We start from the raw sequence: 21292 nt of genomic DNA, 5'->3' as shown, positions 1-21292 counted from the left end.
ATTTTTAAAAAAGTAAATTCTATAGTGCTGCCTATTCATAAAAAGTATACAGAGGAATCGCTCTGGCAGGTAAGTGGTCTTAAAATCAAATGGAAACACACATGTAGTGCATTAAGATGAGCAATGCATCTTTCACCGCCAAAACATGTTATGCTCCTTGCAAAATGCTATATCATGACCACAAGAGTAAAATTGTCTTGCCAAGAATATCTCAGAGTTCAGTCAGAAAGAACTTGGTGACCCCATTAAGATTCCTTTGGAATCAATGGTCACCGACAGGTGGTATTTGTTGCCCAGTCCTAAGGGCTGGATTAAATTTCTGGGAAAGGATACCATAATTACTTATATATTTCCACTTCGTTAATTTTGCCTGTTGTACCTCAAGAGGAAATTATACAGTGTATACCAATTCTGGAAGAAAGGGTTAAAAGGAGCACAGCAGAATAGAATGGACATTTGAATAGATGTACTGCTAATTTATGCATTCAATGTTTCATAAAAGCCAGCTAACATTCTCAATATTTATTATTTCTTACATATACATTTTACCTTGATATGTACCCGTAACTATTATGCTGTTAGCATAAATAATAAATTCCTAAATATGTTGAAAATGTTAAGGGAAAATGCAAGGGAGTCAGATCAAATTTTTGGTACTAGCAAATATCACTTTCAGAAGTCAATTAATTGCATGTTGGAAGCTTAATATACTGTTACAATAGATCAAGAAACAAACTGAAGGAAATACAAGCAACATGACTTATTAGGCTGGCATTGGACTAAAACACAAGTTACCTGCTTTCCTGATAAAAAGGTTCTTTTAGGAATTCACACAGGTTCAAGCCTGAAGAGCCAAGCATTTAGAAGCCTCTCAGATGGTATAATTAGTGCAAAAATTTGCACATTGAATTGAAAAGATTGAACTGTAACAATTTTGGTTAAAGTAATTAAGAAATGTTTAATTTTTTCTTGTAAGATTTCATGAAGTTTCAAAATAAATTTTCTTTTTATATTCCTTTTACACAATTTTAAAACAAAGGTAAAATTTTTTTGGAACAGCACCCCCACTAATTTTAGCCACGAGCCTCTACTGTTAGTAAAGCAGCCAGAGTCACTAAACGCTATCCCAACTGGGCGGCAAAATTGTTGTAAGAAGTAATACTCAAAATAGAAAAATATGCACGTTCTTTTGAGACGTTCTAAGACACTTCCCCGACTTATTAGCCAATATGCTCCATTTTAAATGAAGACAATGGTCTCTAAACATCCTCAATTTTTGAAAGGTGACAGTGCATGGATGGCTGTAATGTGCACTCCTAACACTAATCTTAGAAGATCTTAAAATGTCAGCTGTTCAAATGGTACATATTTAAGTAAGCAGTTAATCTACACCACATTCATAATCAGAATTTAATGGCTGCTCGTACAAATTACATGGAAAAGTGAGACACGCCACACAACATAATTCTGCATATTCACATTTCTGCTAATTTCAAATATACCTTCTGTCAAAAGGCTTTTCATACCTTGGTAACAAGTTATCAGGTCTGAAAGTTACATATCATTAATTATAATTGTCATTGAAAACCTAAGAGCAAAATCTGAGTGTTGGTGCATATTTTGTAGTTTTAATTGTAGCCATGTATAGATCTTGCAAGTATGCTCTCTTCCACTCATTCTTTGACAGCGGTGATTTTAGTCACACAACACTATTCTTCCAATGCAGCCACATTTTCAGTGCTATTCTTCTTAAATAGATCTTTTTCTTCTAAAAGCATGATGCAGTGCATGTAGTCTTTTTTAATTCCCAAGGTAAACTTCAAATAAAGCTTTCAGTAGAAAGTCATTTTAATTATAACCCCCTGCATTCATTCATATCAAACTATTTAATGCCTTAAATCCACATATACATATATATATATACACACACACACACACCGGCCAATTAACTAGAAACCCAGGATCAATATTTTATTGGACCATTTTTTGCACAGATAACTACTCAGATTCATTTGGGCATCGAGTCTACATGCTTCTGGAGTTGAGTTCATTTATATCCACAGAATACCATGCATTGGCTATGCAGCTTTTTGGATCTTTTAAATTAGATGGAAGAGGAGAATACTATCGGATGCGTCTTTCCACCATAACCCACACATTTCCTATGGGGTTAAAATCTGGGCTATGTGGTGGCCAGGGAAGATAATGGAAGTCGGACCGATGTTCAACTGAACCAATTCTGAACACTTCTGGCACAATATATAGCATTATCATCCATGAATATATTGCAATATATTGCATTATCGTCCATGACGTATCTGTCACCGTCAGGGTAAAAGTACAACAATGCAGGGTGCACTTGATCCGTCAGTATATTTAGGCATCTCATGGCTGTTTGTTTACCTCGAGGAGCACCAGAGCACCACTTCCATGACAGCAGCAGATGCCCCATATCATGATACTCCCACCAGATCCTTGCACAATGCGAGTAAGCAACATGGATTCATGGCTTCATGTGGTTCTTGCCAAATTCGACGTCTTCCAACAGTGCAAAATAAGGATTCATCTGACCACCTTACCTGCTTCCAATCCTCAGATGTCCAGTGTCTTCTTTCCTAACACCACTGCAAATGAATTGTTGCATGTGGGGCAGAAATGAATGGTTTTTCTCAGAGGCACCCGACTATGCATTAATATCATCTGCAATTCTCTGCATATGGTTTGAGCTGAAATATGTTGGAAAGAGCCTTGGTTGATAATCTGTGTCAGTTGAAACACAGTAGAGTCCCTGTTCTGCCGTACAGTATGTTGGAGACGCCGCTGATCATTCTCTTGCAAAACTGTGCTCATACCGCAGTTTCGTCTTCTAGAAAAGGATTGCGAGTTCTGATTGCAGCTTTTGAAAACCTTTCATATGGCTGCTTTTGAGAACCTAGTGAGATTTTCCGTCTTCCTTTGAAATCGAGGCCCCCGCTTAAACGGGCACCAAAATAAGCACTTTTTCAAATGGTGAAAGATCTGTTGTTTTTCTCATTTTACTTCATTTATCATGAAAAGCACTCTTACACCTTAATTATACTAGCATTCTAACCATGTGAAACCCATGTCATAAAAAAAAAAATTTGCATCATTCCTAGCACGCATTCAAATGAAAATCTCAAAGGTTTCTAATTCATTGGCCAGTATGTGCATATACACACTGTCAAAATTATAAATAATAAGATGGTCATCAAAATTTGAAGGTTAATGAGAAAAAATATGCTAAGTAAATGTTGCAACCAATGCCTAATACTGTAACTATGTTAAATACAATTGAACACAAATTGTAATTCTGTGCATATGTTAATGCTGGAAATATGAAAATTTGGTGACAAACAATGTGATGCGTGAAGGGCGCATGTTGAAATTCCAGTCTGTAGTGTTGTTTAAAGTGAATATGGTTTCTGAGAGTGATCAGTATTTTAGTAGTTATGGATCAAGGGCATCATTTAAGTGAATGTCGAAAGTGACGATATATTGGTAAAAACGAGACAGGACACCCAGATTTAACTATCCCTAAAAAAGTCATATCAAGAGTTTAGAGCTCCATTTTAAGTACTGGATCAGTTGATAGACAGCCTGATCAAGGGAGACCAAAAGCAATAACTGCATCAGAAGACCGTTATCTGTCATTGTTGGCTTGAAGAAACCATGAAGCGACTAAAAAAGATTTGGTTTTAGATCTTCAGGTTGCCACAAGAGCTCTTAATTAGCCGTTCTTCTGCTGCATGAAGCTTTACGAGGTTAAACCATTATGTAAGAAAACCAATTGTGCCATTCAAGCTTCCAAAGGGACCAGTTTAAACTAGCGCCATCTTCACATTCAATGCAGGCAAGATGACTGGGCCCAAGTATCGTTTGCTAACGAGTCCAGATATAGTCTGAACAAATCTTGATCTAGAAAGGAGGAGGAACACAACTTGCCTTCCCTTGTCCATGAAATATCCTGTTTCCACAACTGCAGTTTAATGGTTTAGAAAGGAATCATGGCCACTCTGAGCTTTACAGCTTTCAAGGAGGTTCTGTAACTGCTCAGAGGTATGTGGACGAGGTATTGGAACCCCAAGTTAGACTGGAGTATATGTGGTGTTAAAATGCTTGCAAATAGAAGATATTGCCTGAATGGACTGGTCACCTTACTCACCTAACTTGAACCCATTTGAGCATGTGTGGGATGCCTTAGGGCACCAAATTTCAGCACACCAAATTTCTTCCCAGAAAATCCAGGAGCCTAACCGAGCACATTTTGGAAAGTGGCATGCATAAGACTTGATCCACTTTGCCGAAGTGTATCTGTCTGAGGTGACCATACACCATATGACAGAAAAAGTCTTCACAAGAGATGACTTAATTTTTCTATCATTTTACAATTTCCATAAATTTCGTTTTAATTTTGATATTTTGCAAATGAACTGCAAAACATTGTAATTTATGTTAACTAATGCTTTTGTACAAATTTCTGTTCATAATTTTCATTAAGTATCAGTTACACGTTTTATTTCTGTCATTATCCTTTAATTCTGATAATCCTTTAATTTATATAAGTATAAATTATCAATTTGAAAACTCAAGTAAAAAAGGAATTATAAAATATAACAGAATTTTACATACATTAAAAAAAATTTGTTCACAGTTTAAATATGATAAAGCTACAAATTAGACAATTAGGTTAATACTGCCTCTATCTGCTCATTCAATAGCAATAAAACGTGGGAAAAATTAGTATATGCATACCTTCTTCACTCTGTATTTCAGCTGCACAAGATGGGACAGCATGGAAGAAAAGATGCATTTAGGATTATATAATAACATAAAGGGGGAAAATGAGCATGCACATAAAGTGGTAGGATATTTTCTAAATTCTTCTTCACTTCTTCAGGTACATTATTAAATAAGTTAATGCTACAATGTAGAAAATTCTATCCAAAAAGAAGAAATAAAGTTTTTATTTAAAATAATTTCAAAAATTTTAATTAAAAAAAAAAACATCTTTAAATGTAATTAAAAACTAAAATTTTAAAGTTACAGAAATTTAGTTCATAAAAATATTCAGAACTTAATTAAATTGAATATAAAACTAACAGTAATTTCATTGGCCTGAATCAAAGTGAAGCAGAATATTAAAAAGGTAAATAAAACATGCAAAAAAACAGCATTAGATGCAATTAACCATACACTGATAGCAAATGAAACTGCATAACTAATATAAGCAATAGTTGCAAAATTATGCATTTGCTCATTAATCTACAAAAACACACATCAACAGTTAGATAATCATAGATGTGAGAAGCTCTCGATGCATACAACATAGCGATGGCATAAAAATAATTGAAAATAGTTGGTACTTTATAATGCTGTAATGAAAAATATCTGTATGCTTGAAACAAACGGAGAATAAAACTACAGTCAAAAGTCTTTAATCCAGACGTCCATAATCCGGAATGATCTATAATCCGGACCTCAAAGCTACAAACTTTCTGCACATGCGTAAACGCATACATGCACATAATACCTTTATGCATGCACGTTTAATGTATAACGGACGGTATAAGCTAAGCTAAAATTATCTAATTATCTATTTCAGCTAATGTTGCAGATTGCGTTGTTCTTTAATCTTCGAATTGGATCCGGCTTATTATTTTTTGAAGACTGTTAGAGCAATTTTATAAAAAGTAAGCTTGAACTTTCGATTATGTCAAAAAGAGTTTCCAATTCTGGAGCTGCCAAAGGATCTACAAAGCGAAAGCACGTTTCGATGTCCATTAAACAAAAAGTGGAATTGCTGCAAAAAATGGATAAAGGCATGAAGAAAGTGACAGAGAGGTGATTTGTTTCTCTAACCATTCCGAAATCTGTTTATCAATTGCACCCTGCTCTGGGAGGGGGAAACGTCGCAGCGGTACAACGAACTGGAAGTTGATTTGTCAGCACTATCCTCATCTTCAGGGCAGATGTTTTTATTTTATTCGGCTTATAATTCCTCACTAAATGTAGCGTTTAATCTCGATGTACTCCCATATATAAATTAATTCAATTTCCACGTCATTATAAACATCACGAATACACATCAAATAGTTTTCTGGTTGCAATTTTCTAATTTCGACTATGCGTAATGTATGCTTTACGCATGCACACGTTGAAAGAAATGTTTAATAAAGTAAACAAATAAATATTGTGCTTTTTTTTTGGGTAAATTTTGATACCCTTTAGATCATAATTGCTCTTTATTCCATAAATTACGGTTTCATATTTTTAATTTTACAATTCCTGCATGCCATTTTACCAGATTTAAACGGATGATCTATAATCCGGAAAAAACCGGTAATCCGGAATCGCCCAACGAGTCTGGATTAAAGACTTTTGACTAACAAATTTCGAAATTTCAAAGACTTTATAGCTTGAAATGCTGTACTGCTTGGGATTAAGATCGATCACTAAAAGTATAATATAATTACATACAGCATTACCTTTCACTTTCACTCCAGTGTTAGTGAAATATAATGAGTCAATGAATCAGTCGCTGACAATTTCTGACATTTATAAACACAGATTTTTAAAATCTGTATCAACAGCAGATCATTCATTACAAATTTAACAAAATAATACAATAGCAGAAATCAGACGTCAGAATCAAACTAACTATAGTAAAGCTACATATTCACATATTTTTCTAGGACAATTATCCACAAGCAGAAGTGCTACTACTAGATTACTTTCCACTTTGTCACAACTAGCAGTACAAAAAATGCTGCTCAGCTTTTGAGCTTTCCATTTGCTTCATAATATTAAACACATACTATAAATTTTTATTTGTTAGATATATTGTTCATGTATAAGACATACAAATGAAACTTTCCTTAAATCTTTGGCACACGTTTTTAGAGAAAATAACTTGAAAGTATGCATTCACACATTCTACAGTCACTGTTTAACATCATGCATAAATATCTGCCTCAGTATCTCTATGATAACAAAATTCCAAAGAATATAATGTATTAGTCTAACACTTTTAATTCACTTAACAAAGTGATATTAGAGACAACATATTGTTACGAAATGCACAGGCGCAGTAAGATGGCTTCCCCGCAAAGCAGTTTTAGGGTTGCCATAAAATGCGAAAGTATGGCAGGGTTGCCACATTTGGCAAGAAACCGCCCATTTTGCGACAAAATTGGCGATATAACATGGACTGTTAGAGAACCTTCTGGAACGAATTCTTTCGGGTTTAGCCTAGAATGTTCTCGAACACAAGCCGAAAGCTATATAAACCCTGCTGGTCCGCAGTCAGTTAGTGCGTCTCAGAAAGTGTGCCTCATCTAGCGAGCCGTGCGGAGTCGATCGAGTTGACAGCCAGGCAACGAGTGCCGAGTGGGTCGTCGAGTGCACCAAGAGTCTCTTAGTGTATCGCGGTTTGTGCATAGTCCAGAGAGCATGTTGAGCTCCGGGAACGACTGAACCGAAAAGTCGGGAGCTGTGCTCGTGTGTCGTCTAGTGCATCGTGAGCTGTAGCGTGGAGAGCCTCGAGTACGTGGACTTCCGAGAATGATCAAGCAGAGTTGGGAGCTGTACTCCGGAAAGCCAGAGTCGGGAGCTTTGCAGTGAAGCTGTCTCCACCGCAATAGCCTGATAATATGTGCCGCTGAACATGTCAGCATGTTTATAGTAGTTCATCGACGACTGTAAAAGGCGTTTTGCAGCTGTACTGATTGATATTGGTAAATAAAGTGTGTTTCGATACTCCATCAAATAGTGTCGACATTATTCACTCCAAATCCATACGAACGTGAAGGAAGAAAATAACGCAACAGTGTCAGAAGAATAGGAAGACAATAAAGTAACAACTGCTGTCAGAAGTGGGATTTGTGAGAGAATGCCAGTGACCCGCCGGATATGATGAGATAAAAGCTGGATATAAAGAGATGAGAAATAAATGCTGGCCAAGAAAAGATGCGAGAGCAACTCCAACAGGTGAAAGTCGAGCTTCTGGAAGAAACTGGAGCCATAAAAGAAGATATGGAAATGAGAGAAGTGGCATCTGAAGAATCGAAGGTTGAAGAAATGAAGGAAGTAGCTAATAAACTGTCTGAGAAAGATCAAGAAATGAAGGATGAAAAATCCAACAGGATTAAAGAAAAAGAACGAAAACATGAACAAATAAAAGACGCGAAAGAAGTTTTTGATTCTCTAGTGCTTGCAGGGGAAGTGGGGAGAAAGGGAAAATGCGACTGTTAAGTTCATCGAAACTGATAGTGAAATTACAAAGTCGCAGTTAGCAAGAATTGAACCATCTGAAAGTGCATGTGATGCAGAGATGGGAGAAGCTGGTGTACAGCTTAAGCAGTGTGCTCCAGTATTGCAAGAAAGTCCACCCACTTCACAAACTGGGTGTGTGCCTCATAATGCAGGTTTTGCAGACAAGGACTTGATTCTAAACCCGGATACTTCTGCTTGTAAAGGATCGGATTCAATTCATGACCCTGGTGCAAACATCGGAACTGGTTTTCAGGAAATAGAGGTAAATAAGCATGTACCATCTACTAATGATACCAAGGTGAACTATACACATGCTTCAAATGATCTGAAAGTGGTGTGAATGAGAGTGGTGTACGAATTGTTTTAGATTTTCCTGTGGATGAAAAGTCTGAAAGAACTGAATCTTCAGAGTGTGATACGCAAAGCAGGAATAAATCTGAGAATTGCAGTAGAAAAGTATTTGACCCGGGTATAAATTAACGAAAAGACAGACTGCAATTCATTCTGAACTTTAATGTATATAAATTAAAATTGTTATGTATCTAATTTGTGTATATAACGTGTATACAGTGTAAATATTTGCTTCTTGAGTTATGTTATTTGTTTGTTTTAGAACCTTTTGTTTGTATCGAATTATGCTTCTGACCAAGGGTTGTACTGCCCGGGACATGCAGTCCTTGGAAGGGGGCAGTGTTACAAAATGAACAGGCACGGTAAGATGGCTTCCCCGCAAAGCAGTTTTAGGGTTGCCATAAAATGGCAAAGCATGGCATGGTTGCCACATTTGATGAGAAATCGCCCATTTGGCGACATACCATAGACAGTAGGAGAACATTCTGGAACGAATTATTTCCGGTTTAGCCCAGAATGTTCTCTAACACAAGCTGAAAGCTATATAAACCCTGCTGGTCTGCAGTCAGTGCGTCTCGGAGAGTATGCCTCGTCTAGCGAGCCATGCGGAGTCGATCGAGTTGACAGCCGGGGAACGAGTACCGAGTGCACCGAAAGAGTCTCTTAGTGTATCACGGTTAGTACATCATCCAGAGAGCGTGTTGAGCTTCGGGAACGACTGAACTGAAAAGTCGGGAGCTGCGCTCGTGTGTCGTCGAGTGCATCGCAAGTTGTAGTGTGGAGAGCCTCGAGTACTCCGGAAAGCAGAGTCAGGAGCTTTGCAGTAAAGCTGTCTCCACTGTGATAGCCTGATAACTTGTGTCGCTGATCGTGTCAGTGTGTTTATAGTAGTTCATCGACAACTGTAAAATGTGTTTTGGAGCTGTCCTGATTGATATTGGTAAATAAAGCGTCTTTCGATACTCAATCAAATAGTGTCATCATTATTCACTCTGAACCCCGTACGAACATAAAGAAGAAAATAACGTAACAATATGATTACTGACCATTTACGGCTGTTACGGTGTAGTTTCTAATTCTAGTTATGGAAAAGCTACAACAGATAATTGTTGCAAGTACCAGGTTAAGCTTACTATTGCTAATCAAGCATATTCTGAAATGTAAACTGTGCAAAACAAAGGGGGGGGGGACAGTTCTATTATCTCCTGTTCTACTGGACTGGTTGATGAAATTCAAGTTGCGTTCTTCATGTCTTGAAAAAGCGACTTAGGATACATATTAGTATTATATATAGCTCTATTTTAACATTGTTATTTTGACACGAAATCGGACTTTTTCTGAAATAACAAATTTTTTTCCATATTTCAATTCAATGACTCAAATTATGGCCAAAAATGAAATTTTGTAAAAGTTGGTGCGAAATTTACGGGGAAATTCACAAATTTATGTTGGTCCTTTTTTTTCCAGGTTGCGCCAAGAATAGTTCACTTGTCGAACTTCTTAATATATGGCAACCTATTTTCCTTTCCTGTGAGAAGAAAAAAAATCACAACGTTCTTTCTTTCAAATAATGTTATTTACATTATATTTTTATGCTACTTAATTTTTTTTTCTTTTTTGAATTTCATTTTAACTGTTTAGGTTGCATGGTTTCTCTCGAATAACTGTTTTTAAAATTTCTATTTACCCATTCAAATTGTATAGTTAAATATAAGGTGCATTGTTTATTTATTTTTTTTTTCAAATAGTTTTCTTTATAATTAATTTTTTTTGTCAGTTATTATTTTAGGTAATTCTTAAATTTAGACTTTTATTTTAATTTTTTGTGTTGCATTGTCTCTTCAAATTTTCTATTTATTCATTCAAACTGAGTATTTTAAATAAATTTATTAATATAAATTTTCCAGGATTTGATTTGATTTATTTGAATTGAGTTTCTTTTGTAAGAATACTTTGTGTCCCAGACTATGATGCATCTGGAAACTGAATATATTAAAAGAGAAAATACAGTAAAGCACAGTTAACACGCCTTTTAATGTTCCGTTCAGAAAAGATATATAAATGAGAAAGGTGTATAACCAACATTTTAACTTAGGACGACTTGCATATATTGCTTTAAATAGCTTTAACATTGTGCTCATTGATTTACACAATTTTATCATCCTACATTTAGTTTCTTAAAATGTTATTCATCTTTCAGTCAAATATTTTATTTTTGAAATCACAAGAATCAAATATCATAAGATTTAAAAAGTTTTAAATTAAAAAAATACTAAATTTTATGCAAAAATTAATTTTTTTCTTCTTAATGGCTCGCTCTTTTTTCTTCAGGCATTCTGCAAGTATATTAAAAAGCATCCAACTTTTCAAAACATTTTGGTGTTTCTGACATTCATTTCAAATAAAAGTTATCGCCTTCCATTTCATAAAGACCCACAAATGGCCGAGCGGTAAAGGTCGCTGAACACTGGTAGTTCACTCCGGGGTTCGAATCCTGGTGAATGGGTTGGTTGCATTGATGTTTTCATGGTTTTTCTCACTGTAACGTGTATGCCAGCTGGTTTCCCTTAGAAAGTTCTTAACGAAGGCATCCCTCCTTTTAGGGCAGATAGCCCTGCTTTGCTGTAACTTAATAATCCACTTCAATCCATTTCATCTGTATTTGGTCTGAGATTTTATCAGTCTTTAGAGGCTAAGCATTTTAAGGCATGAGATGAAAGGAGAGACTCGTTTCATCAAGAGGGAAAACGTCTTTAGGCGGCATCCATATACATCATTGGATAAATTCCTGAATATACAAATAATTTGACTAAGAAATCATGGGATTCTCCATTTATGATGATATGATGTTCTATAACATAATTTAAATTTATACAAACATATAGTCGAAAACTAGTCGCTCTTCACTTTAATCTGCAACGATATCATTTTTGTCTTTTCCATTAGCACAAGCGCTCAATTGCTGCTATTTGTTGGTGTACAAGTCCAAGTGTTTTCTCTTTGAACACCCAAACTTCTTGAAATATTCTGAAAGTATATTCAAAAGCATCCAACTTTTCGAAACACCTTGGTATTTCTGACAGCCAAATTCCCCTTTAACTTTTTGCTTACTTTTCTCCCTACTTTTCTTCTTTCCTTCTACATTTATTTTCAGTGCTCACCATAAGAAAATTAAGATTTCTCGATTGCTACACTTAAATAAATTTTGCATTCTTGTGTTTTTTTTTTTTTTTTTAATATCAATTACATCAACTACATTTCAGTTGAAGATAGCTTTTCATTTTCTAGGCATTTTAACTATAAATAAAGTTTAAAGCAAAGTCCAAAGGATAAATATTTAAATTAAAAGATTTTTTGTTAAATGACAAAGAATTAAAACAGTCCAGCAATGTTTATTCTGTACCACCGAATGACTCGATTATTATATCGGCTACAAACAATTTAAATCATGTTAAAGATTATTTTTTTATGCAATCTACAATACGAGAGAAAATTAGCTACTTAAAACATTCTTTCGAAGAAGATTAATGTAAAAATTTATACTTATATATATATTTTTTAAAGCTGGGACATGACCCAAACTATCAATGCCCTGTTTGCTTAAAAACATTGTGAAAATAAACATCAAATGAACTTTCTCAGTTTTAGACAATTCAATTTAAATGTAGTGAAAGCAAAGTGGCATACGATAACATGGCAAAGGTAAAAATTTAATCTTACAAATATTTTTAAAAAAAAGAAAGAAAAAAAGAAATTTAAAAAGTTACAAATTTGAATAATATCATCTACAATTAAAAAATAGCTTTACCTATAGCATTAATAAATATTTATTATGCATCATTGAGGGAAAAAATTTCATATATGCACTTCTTTTCCTAAATTTGGTCTCGAAAAAGTTACCTGCATCTTATACATGAAGGACACAGGTTAACTTTCAATACTGAATGCTATTTTTAGCCCGGATAAAGGTCTAGACACACATAACTTTTTCTACATCTACATCTGTGTGGCCTTCTAAATAAGGGTGTGTCTTATATGCCGTCAAATATGGTAATTAATTCTCCCTAAAAATTTATTTGAAATTTAAGGTTAAAAATAGCTGTGGCAATTCACTGTAACAAAAATCTATAAACCACATATGGCGTTATTATCGCTCAAAAAAAAAAAAAATGCCAAATTTAAAAATGCGAAAATATGTAAATTCGTGTATATTTTAGAAAATTTTGAATAAAAAACTAATTTTTTGCAGGTATGCGTAGAATTACACCTACTTCAAGATGACTAAAAATTTTATAGGTTATAATTCAAAATATTTTTAAAAAATTTATAAAAATTAATTAAAAATAGAAATTTAAAAAATAAAACACAAAAATGGGCGAATTTTATTTGGAATGAACCTAAATTTCGAAACGTGAAAGGGGAAAAAAAATCAAAAAAGTTTAATAAAAAAAAAGAGATTAATAAATACACTCAAAAGTCATTAATTCGGACCACCATAATCCGGTATAATCTATAATCCGGACCTCAAAGCTACAAACTTTCTGCGCATGCGTCGCGCATAGGCATTCACGCATGTGCATAAGACCTTTACGGTTGCGCAACTGCATGTGCGTAAGCGCATAATACGTTTACGCATGCATGTCTAACGTATAAGGGACAGTATAAGCTAAAATTATCTCATTATCTATTTCAGTTAATGTTGCAGATTGTGTTGTTCCTTAATCTTCGAATTGGATCCGGCTTATTATTTTTTGCAGACTGTTAGAGCAATTTTATAAAAAGTAAGCTTGAACTTTCGATTATGTCAAATAGAATTTTCCTATGCCGGAGCTCCCAAAGGACCTACAAAGCGAAAGTATGTTTCGATGTCCATCAAACAAAAAGTGGAATTGCTGCAAAAAATGGATAAAGGCATGAAGAAAGTGACAGAGAGGTTAGTGAAAATGAAAAAAATTCAATTGACAAATTAGTCAGTATTCTTGGCACAGCAATTACAGGACTTGAACAGCGGAACTTTGTAACTGAACAAGAAATTATGCCTGTTTATATAGAATTAAAGAGAAAGTATTAGCAAGCAACTTAAACAACTTACATTAAAAGAAATGTTTAATAAAGTAAACAAATACACATTAAGCTTTTTTTGTGTATTTTGATACCCTTTAAAGATCATAATTGTTCTTTATTTCATAAATTACAGTTTCATATTTTTAATTTTATAACTTCTGCTTGCCATCTTACCAGATTTAAACTGATAATCTATAATGCGGAATCGCCAAAGTCTCGACGAGTCCGGATTAACGACTTGTATATGCCAAATTCAATTAACATAGAGGTGCTATTTTTTTAAACTACCCGTACGATTTTTACAGAATTTGGCAGTCTGGCATAGTTTGAGTTGCAGAATTGAAATAAGTAAAAAAATTGGTATGTTATTTCAGAAAAAGTCCGATTTTGTGTCAAAATACCTATGTTAGAATAGTACTTTATATAAATCTAATATATATCCTATGTCGCGTTTCCGAGACATGGAAAACGCAATTTGAATTTTGTCAATCAGTCCAGTAAAAACAGAAGATATAGAACTGTCCCTTATTTTTTTTTCACAGTGTGCCACGAGTCAAACACAATATAATGCCATAAATACTGCATCAAACATTGAAGTAGTCTTACTACAGTACACTTTGAAGTAAAATAATTTTTAGTTCTGTATTTCAGAGACTAATTTTTCAAGCTAAAAAATTCTAAAAATACTTGCTGGGAATATTTGAGACCAGATAATAATTCAAACAGATTAAAGTTATGCCAAAATTCTCATACTTCAAAAGTAGAAAATGCATAATTTGTGCAATAATACAGACAAAAATACTTGCATAAGAAAATGCAATAAAAATACGAAAAATTACCACAAGACAAACAGTTATGAAAAACTAGATGTAAAGCAAAAAAATTGATTTCAGTTTTAAAACTATGTTTTAGATGACACTAATAGTGAATGATGCTCTGAAATTGTTTTATAAATAATTACAAATTTTGGAACTGACAATGACATGTTAAAGAATATTATGGAAGTTTTTATAAAATTATATACTGATCTAATTAGGATATTATTTCTATGTGAAGAGAAGATTTTAATTTTATTCAATCTAACAGATCTCCAAAATTATTTTCAAGATAAAAGAAGGCTGTATGAAGACAAACATATTCACATACGGAAGATACCGCTCAATGTGACTGCAGTTAATGTTACAATTTCGATATTGTTATTGAACTGCTGAAATCCCGTCCATTTATACATGAAAACATGGTAAATACATTGCTTATTGGAATCAAGAATTCAGTTAATATGTCAGAATATTATAGAATCAATTTTTTAAACTGAAGGTCGGTCACAAAATAAAACTATCTTGCCAATTACAAAAACTGCAAAGTTACACAGAAATGTCGCAAACATCTTGTTTTTTATTTTTGCCAAACATTTAAATTAATTAAAAAAGTTTAGCTATTTACCTAATTTTAAATGTTTGACCATGTTTGATACAAATTTTCAATAACTATCAATTTTGAGCAGATCAGACACCAGTCCATCTTCTTCAAGAGCAAAAAATATATGACTGCAGAATTTTTTCTTAAGTAGAAAAATTCTCTAAAAACATCTACGCAAACCAAGATTACATTTTTGAAGCATTTTAAATCTTAGATGGGCAGGTTCTCTTCTTAATGAGGGATGCCCTTTAAGTATTCAAATTAAGGATACAGCAGCAGTCAAGTAATTTCCAGAAAAGTTCTGAACCACTTGTAAAAGAACTTTAGCATTAAAGAAACTGACAGATCACAAACTTTTGAATTTTCCCAACTAGAATGCTGCAAAAATGTGCCTATTTATATGTCTAGTTATAATTATAGTAAATTAATTAAATTCCACTCCTATGTTAAAGTTCCGCCCTCCTCATCATTTAATGTTACAATCCAGATAATGTAATTGAAATAGCTGTGAAAAAACGTGATCACATTAAACGGCACTTACTGCAGTAGTTTTGATGCTGATAACAAATATGAAATGTTCGACAAATAGAGAGATTGCCATTTTATGCAGGAGAACAAAGAAGCGTACAAAGAAGTAGGCATTAATTAGCAAACATGATGTTCTAGAGCCCCACAGACCGAAATGCTAAATACAAAAGCAACTGAATAGATATACCTTTGTTTGCATAGTGGCGAGTTATTTTGCAGTTTATTACATAGCTCATGCATTTTATGCTCACAAATGCAAAATTCAATACATCGATAGTCTTTTGAGGCCTTACACACAACAAATTTTGCAAAACTTAAAACAACTTCACACATACACACATATATATTAATTATTTAGTATTCTCTCCAATATTCAGCTAAGAATTTCATGACCTAAAAACTGAAGAATGCTCCCTTAATTCTCACCTCCTAATGATAAATTTAGAAAAAAAAAAAAACTAATCTTGATACATTATCTTCAACTAAGACTTGCAGTTACTACAATTCAGCTAAGAATGGAAATAATTATATTTTCAGATGATTTAATTACTACCTCAAATTTTTCAAATTTTAATCTTTATTTCATTTTAGACATTTTTAGAACTTTTAATATTTACTCCAACTAATATTTGTCATGGAATAAGCACAATACAGTATTTTTGTTATTTTAGTACATAAGTATTTAATTAACATGAAAAGTGATGTAATTAAAAAATAATCTATTTTCATTTTTAGTTTATAACACAAAAAAATTTTATGTGCTCACAGATATCATAAAACTAATATATAGCTAAGTATGTAAAATACTGAACAACAGATTTCTTTGAATACTCTGTTATGCAGAATTTTCATCAAAGATGGAAATTCATGCTGCCACAAATGCAGTTAATTCAATAAGGAACAAAAAGTACATGCAATCTTATTTTATAACTGAAAGTGTTAGATCAGGAAAATAATATACTAGTCAAATGAACTCAAACAATGCTTCCAGAATTTTGCTCTAAATTCTCTAAGTACTAAATGATAGTTGTTTCCCATTAATAACTGTATAAAATAAGCAAAATTATTAGTTTCTTTTGTCAATTTCTTTTTCTTAAAAACAAAGCTGAACATTAAAAATAACTTTGCTCACATGCTTTTCTAATCAACAAAAAAATTATCAAATTCACAAGTAAACAATTATATAATGGCAATACACTATTTTATAAATGTCAGTAAAAGGTAGAAAATTAAACTGTTGCTCACTTGGGGCAGCATCCTCTCCATCGAATCTTGCTTTTGGTTGAAAAAGTTGACGGAAATGAGGTTTACAGTAAATGTCTCCCTCATTTGATGAATAAGAATCAACACTAAAAATTAAGATAAAAAGCAATTAGGTCAAAGATGATTTTAACTGAATGCCCATATTTTTATAGTTAACATTTAGAATAATAAGTATGGATTTAGATCCTTAAGTAATATTTTTTGGTCTCAAACTCGACACAACCGAATGTTTACTGAAATGTAAATGTTTACTTACACAAGTGATATAAAAATGATTAATAAAACTAAATACGCCAAAGTACATGACCATATACCTACCAACAGTAAAAAGGCAATTGGTTCTAAAATTGGATAAATAGAAACAGAATTAAAAACCAGGCTATCAAAACTTAGAAAATATTCAAAACACAGTGCTGCTTCTTGTTAATTCCAGGTCCTCTCACTTCTTTCACATTAGGCCTGATCAAATGTGTTGCATGTACGCAAAGACATTTTTAACTCCTCAACCTATTTATTACTTATTTAACTCAATGAGGGGCGTAGCTAGAGGGGGCCAAGGTGGGCATCTGTCCCCGGGCGAAGAATCCAAGGTGCACCAAACTGATGTTATGACATTTTAGAATTAAATGTTTTACATCCTTTGCAAGCAGTAGGGAGCGCGAAATCTTCAGTTGTCCCTGGACACTGAAAACCCTAGCTACGACCCTGAACTCAACCTTTTGACAAATACAAAATTTCAGAATTTTTAATCAAAATTTTCCAGTATGGCTTACCAATGATAGAAGTGACAGTACACATTTTATGTTGCTTACTTCAACAGAACTATATTTTAAATTACAGCTATTATGCATAAACAATTGTTACTGCTTCCATGTATATAACATGGATAAATATAACTGGAATATGCATTCATAAATAGAAATGCATCAAGCTCTGTTAAAAAACTGTTAACTTCTACTCAGCATATAACTGCATTAGTTTCTTTCTTTTCTTTTCTTTTCTTTTTTTTTTCAGGAAAGGGAGGGATGCCCCATGGAGGTCTTTTAAAGGAAACTCGCACATATCCACATTACACATGGGGGGGGGAAACCATGAAAATGCCCATGCAGCCAGGACTCGAACCCGGACCGAACTACCAGTGTTCAGCAGCTTTTACCGCTCGGCCACTGGTGGGCAACTGCATTTGTTTAAAGGTATTTTTTGCTTTTATGAATACATTTTGCTTTTAATATGCATCAGTTCACAGAAAGACGAAATATATCCTATAAGCTTAAGCACACAGTGCTATAAATGGAAAAGGGCTTCTGAAAGAAGTTTTTCTTCTTTTCCCAAAACATAACTTCAGGTTTATCCCCTTTCAAACTGGGGATTCAGTTGTCAAACTTCTACTTTGACTTTATTTAGTAACTGCAGTTAGTTTAAAAGCTGTTTCAAACATTTTTTTTTTTTTTCCACTGAACTATCTGAACTACATATTCAATATGTAATCAGTATATCCATTATCACTGCATTTAGTGAACATGACTAATGCGACATAATTAGCTGCATTCTAGCATTATTTAACAAAAGTAAAATTTTTTTCACTTCCATTCAACTATACACAACAGGCATGAAGTTAGTTTGTCACTTTGGATTTCATAGCCAATTATTACAGAGTCACAAAACAGCATATTTTATTTATTTAAAACTGCACACTAGTTCTGCCTTGATCAAACAGTATTTTTTGATTGCTTATCCATTACACGCATAATTACTTTTACTACATAATTCAAGAGGAAAAAAAGTATGTGTGCTATCTATAATTCTTCCCCATAGATGAAACATTCCAAACTGAAAGATCATCCTTGAAAGATAAAATACACATTATCCTAGCATTAATACTAAGAAACAAAGCTGCTGAAATTATTTATATAGTCAAAAGTATTTAATCCGGACGTCCATAATCCGGAATGATCTATAATCCGGACCTCAAAGCTACAAACTTTCTGCGCATGCATAAACGCATAATAGCTTAATGCATGTACATAATACATTTATGCATGCGAGTTTAATGTATAACAGACAGTATAAGCTAAGCTAAAATAATCTAATTATCTATTTCATTTAATGTTGCACATTGCGTTGTTCCTTAATCTTCAAATTGTATCCTGCTTATTATTTTTTGCAGACTGTTAGAGCAATTTTATAAAAGTAAGCTTGAACTTTTGATTATGTCAAATAGAATTTCCGATGCTGGAGCTCCCAAAGGATCTACAAGGCGAAAATATGTTTCGATGTCCATCAAACAAAAAGTGGAATTGCTGCAAAAAATGGATAAAGGCATGAAGAAAGTCACAGAGAGGTGATTTGTTTCGCTAACCATTCCAAAATCTGTTTGTCTATTTCACGCTGCTCTGCTAGGGGGGGCGAAAGTCGCGACGCGCAATGAACTGGAAGTTGATCTGTCAGCACTATCCTCATCTTCCGAGCAGATGTTTTTATTTTATTCGGCTTATAATTCCTTACTAAATGTAGTGTTTCATCTCAATGTACTTCGATATGATTTAAATCAATTTCCTCGTCATTATAAATACCACGAATATACATAAAATAGTTTTCTGGTTGCAATTTTCTAATTTTGACTATGCATAATGTATGCTTTACGCATGCGCGCGTTGAAAGAAATGCTTAATACAGTAACCAAATAAATATTAAGCTTTTTTTGTAAATTTTGATACCCTTTAGACCACAATTGTTCTTTATTTCATAAATTATGATTTCATATTTTTAATTTTATAATTTCTGCATGCCATCTTACCAGATTTAAACTGATGATCTATAATCCAGAAAAATCAATAATGCAGAATCGCCCGGATTCCCAACGAGTCTGGATTAAAGACTTTTCACTGTATTTCTAAAGAAAGCATTTTTTTCACAATAAATAGACAAAACAAAAAGCAACCGATTTAATAGTTTGACAGCCTGAAAACCATTTGCATATAAGTGTCACAGGAAGAAAAAAAAAGAGGAAGAATAAAATCTCAAATGATCCTGATGACTAGACACAAGCAATTTATAAAAACTCTTATGGAAGAAAAGAAATCTTTACAGTGGGATAAACTATGAAAGTTTATTCAAATTTATGATAAATTATCCTAAGGTTGCCTGCAAAAATCCAGGATTATCCCACAGCTGTTAAATGCATATAATATGAGAAATACGAGTATGTATGGCAATTTCAAAATGAATAGTGCTTCTAATTGGAAAAACAGAAGATAGAATTCTTATTTCGAAAATAAAGCAAAGCTAGTGAAAAATATTAACAGCAAAATTTCTGAGCATTTTCTATTTAGTGCAGATAAGTGACTGATTATGGCAACATACAGTAAAAAGGCGTTAATCCGGACTCGTCGGGACTTCATCGATTCCGGATTATCGATTTTTCCGGATTATAGATCATCAGTTTAAATCTGGTAAGATGGCATGCAGAAATTATAAAATTAAAAATATGAAACCGTAATTTATGAAATAAAGAACACTATCATCTAATGGGTATCAAAATTTACAAAATAAAAAGCGCTTAATATTTATTTGTTTATTTTATAAAACATTTCTTTCAATGTAACTTGTTTAAGTTGCTTCGTTTTTTATGTGATAATACATTCTCTTTAATTCTATAAACAGACATAATTTCTTGTTCAGTTACAAAGTTCCACTGTTCAAGTAATATAATTGCTGTGTTGAGAATACCGATTAATTTGTCAATCGAAATTTTTTAGTTTTCATAGCCTCTGTCACTTTCTTCGCTATCGGAAGCGAATTATAATGACGAGGAATTTGATTTAAATCATATCAAAGACAGTACATCGAGATGAAATACTACATTTAGTAAGGAATTATAAGCCAAATAAAAACATCTGCCCTGAAGATATGGATAGTGCTGACAGATCAACTTCCAATTCATTGCGCGCCGCAGCGTTAAAGATAAACAAATGTTTAAGTTTAGATAAACAGAGGATATGCCTTTATCCATTCAGATTAATTAAGCGTTAAAGATAAACAAAGTTTAGATAAACAAATGTTTAAGTTTAGATAAACAAAGGATATGCCTTTATCCATTTTTTGCAGCAATTCCACTTTTTGTTTAATGGACTTCAAAACATACTTTCGCTTTGTAGATCCTTTACATATTAGTAAATATATATCAGAAATTCTATTTGACATAATCGAAAGTTCAAGCTTACTTTTATAAAATTGCTCTAACAGTCTGCAAAAAATTATAAGCTGAATAAAATTCAAAGATTAAGGAACAACGCAATCTGCAACATTAACTGAATTAGATAATTTTAGCTTAGCTTATACCTTTCGTTATATATTAAACGCGCATTCGGAAACG

The 21292-nt window shown here is 33.2% G+C and overlaps 1 protein-coding gene across 13 annotated transcripts in view; it reads right to left on the bottom strand.

The window, feature by feature from the left end:
- Nucleotides 1–21292, bottom strand: part of LOC118188269 (uncharacterized) — a 282549-nt gene that overhangs the window by 58635 nt on the left and 202622 nt on the right. For 12 of the 13 annotated variants that reach the window (XM_085809316.1, XM_085809319.1, XM_085809315.1 and 9 more), the window contains 2 exons: nucleotides 16900–17003; nucleotides 4774–4794 (listed from right to left, as the gene is read on the bottom strand). In XM_085809316.1, the coding sequence (XP_085665442.1) occupies nucleotides 4774–4794; nucleotides 16900–17003 (125 nt within the window). The remainder of the gene's footprint in view (nucleotides 1–4773; nucleotides 4795–16899; nucleotides 17004–21292) is intronic. The other variant, XM_035358673.2, reaches the window with a different exon arrangement.

This window comes from Stegodyphus dumicola, chromosome X2 (assembly GCF_044657685.1).
Source record: "Stegodyphus dumicola isolate Sdum_Otavi_A_Nest chromosome X2, ASM4465768v1".
NCBI lineage: Eukaryota > Metazoa > Arthropoda > Arachnida > Araneae > Eresidae > Stegodyphus > Stegodyphus dumicola.
Note: the sequence above shows the minus strand (reverse complement) of the source record. Positions and strands in the feature narration are given on the sequence as shown.